Source organism: Nestor notabilis, unplaced genomic scaffold (genome assembly GCF_000696875.1).
Source record: "Nestor notabilis isolate BGI_N333 unplaced genomic scaffold, ASM69687v1 scaffold20724, whole genome shotgun sequence".
Taxonomy (NCBI): Eukaryota; Metazoa; Chordata; class Aves; order Psittaciformes; family Psittacidae; genus Nestor; species Nestor notabilis.
In genome coordinates, this window is record NW_009924626.1 from 2,403 (window position 1) to 2,641 (window position 239).

General features: G+C 63.2%; 1 protein-coding gene across 1 annotated transcript in view; it reads right to left on the bottom strand.

The window, feature by feature from the left end:
• Positions 1-239, bottom strand: part of VPS33B (vacuolar protein sorting 33 homolog B (yeast)) — a gene marked incomplete at its 3' end in the record, with an annotated part of 4,302 nt that overhangs the window by 2,239 nt on the left and 1,824 nt on the right. Inside the window, exon 6 of the mRNA XM_010012692.1 lies at positions 111-188. Within this exon, the coding sequence (XP_010010994.1) occupies positions 111-188 (78 nt within the window). The remainder of the gene's footprint in view (positions 1-110; positions 189-239) is intronic.

Here is a 239-nt window from a genome sequence, read left to right on the forward strand (position 1 = left end):
CGTGGGAAACAGCCTCAGCTGCAGCTCAGTGCCATGTCCATAGTACCAATATGAAGCCCGGGGACTCCACTACGTGGCTGCAGAGCCCCATCGCCCTCCCGGCCACCTACCGCACTTGATGCGGAATGTGTCGTCCACCAGCCCCTCGTACACCACCTGTGAGCACAGCGCCGTCACATAGTCGGTGTCTGCAACGAGAGCCAGTGCCCGGCTGCACCCCACAGCTGCCCCACAGCACC